Source organism: Camelina sativa, chromosome 5 (assembly GCF_000633955.1).
Source record: "Camelina sativa cultivar DH55 chromosome 5, Cs, whole genome shotgun sequence".
NCBI classification, from domain to species: Eukaryota; Viridiplantae; Streptophyta; class Magnoliopsida; order Brassicales; family Brassicaceae; genus Camelina; species Camelina sativa.
The window spans coordinates 34,901,366-34,902,417 of NC_025689.1; the positions used below are offsets into that span (position 1 = coordinate 34,901,366).

The 1,052-nt window shown below is 41.3% G+C and overlaps 1 protein-coding gene across 1 annotated transcript; it reads left to right on the plus strand.

The window, feature by feature from the left end:
• On the plus strand, window positions 49–1,052 carry LOC104789862 (cytokinin dehydrogenase 6-like; the record flags this gene model as incomplete). The annotated part of the gene is given in 3 exon segments (XM_010515500.1): window positions 49–321; window positions 413–675; window positions 827–1,052. Coding segments are annotated over 3 exon segments (762 nt in total), but the record flags the coding sequence as incomplete, so codon positions are not given.

A 1,052-nucleotide genomic window follows, 5' to 3' on the forward strand; every position in this document is an offset into this window, starting at 1 on the left:
AAAAAAAAAGGTGGGGTGTGATAACTGATACAGCTGCTGTACTAATTGAATGAACAGGTAAAATGGGTAAGAGTGTTGTACCAGGATTTCTCTGCCTTTATCAAGGACCAAGAGCGTCTAATTTCTGCAGATAACAAATTGGACTACGTTGAAGGGTTTGTGATAGTAAACCGGACGGGACTCCTGAACAACTGGAGGTTATCTTTCACCGCAGAGGACCCTTTACAAGCCAGCCAATTCAAATCTGATGGAAGGACTCTGTATTGTTTGGAGGTAGCCAAGTACTACTTCGAGCTCGATAACAAAGATGTCATCAGCCAGGTGAGAAGACGTACAAGCAATTGTAGAAATCTTGGATAGATGATAATGAAACTGAACATTTATTTTGTCTTTTGAAACATTCAAAATCCAGGGAGTCAAAGAAACATTGAGTGAACTAAGCTACATCTCGTCGACACTGTTTACATCGGAGGTAACATACGAAGCATTCTTGGACAGGGTACATGTGTCAGAGGTGAAACTTCGATCGAAAGGGCAATGGGAGGTTCCACATCCATGGCTGAACCTCCTGGTACCAAGAAGCACAGTGAAAGAATTTGCAAAAGGAGTATTCGGAAACATCCTAACCGATACAAGCAACGGGCCAGTCATAGTGTACCCGGTGAACAAAGCAAAGTAAGAAAGATAATAAGAATATATTCAATCTCAAAGACTAATTGTTGGATCAGTAAATACTAGCTAGCTAGTTAGTTAGTTAGTTAAAGTTGTTAACAAAAGAAAAAGAAAAAGAAAAAGCAATGTTTACGTTGGGTGTGTTTTTGTGCAGGTGGGACAATCGAACATCAGCAGTAACACCGGAGGAAGAGATATTCTACCTAGTTGCGATACTAACATCGGCAGTTCCAGGAAAGGACGATGGAGTTGAACAAATCTTGAAGCGGAACCAAAGAATACTAGAATTCAGTGAAGCAGCAGGTATAGGGTTGAAGCAGTATCTGCCACATTACACAACAAGAGAGGAGTGGAGATCCCATTTCGGTGCCAAGTGGGAT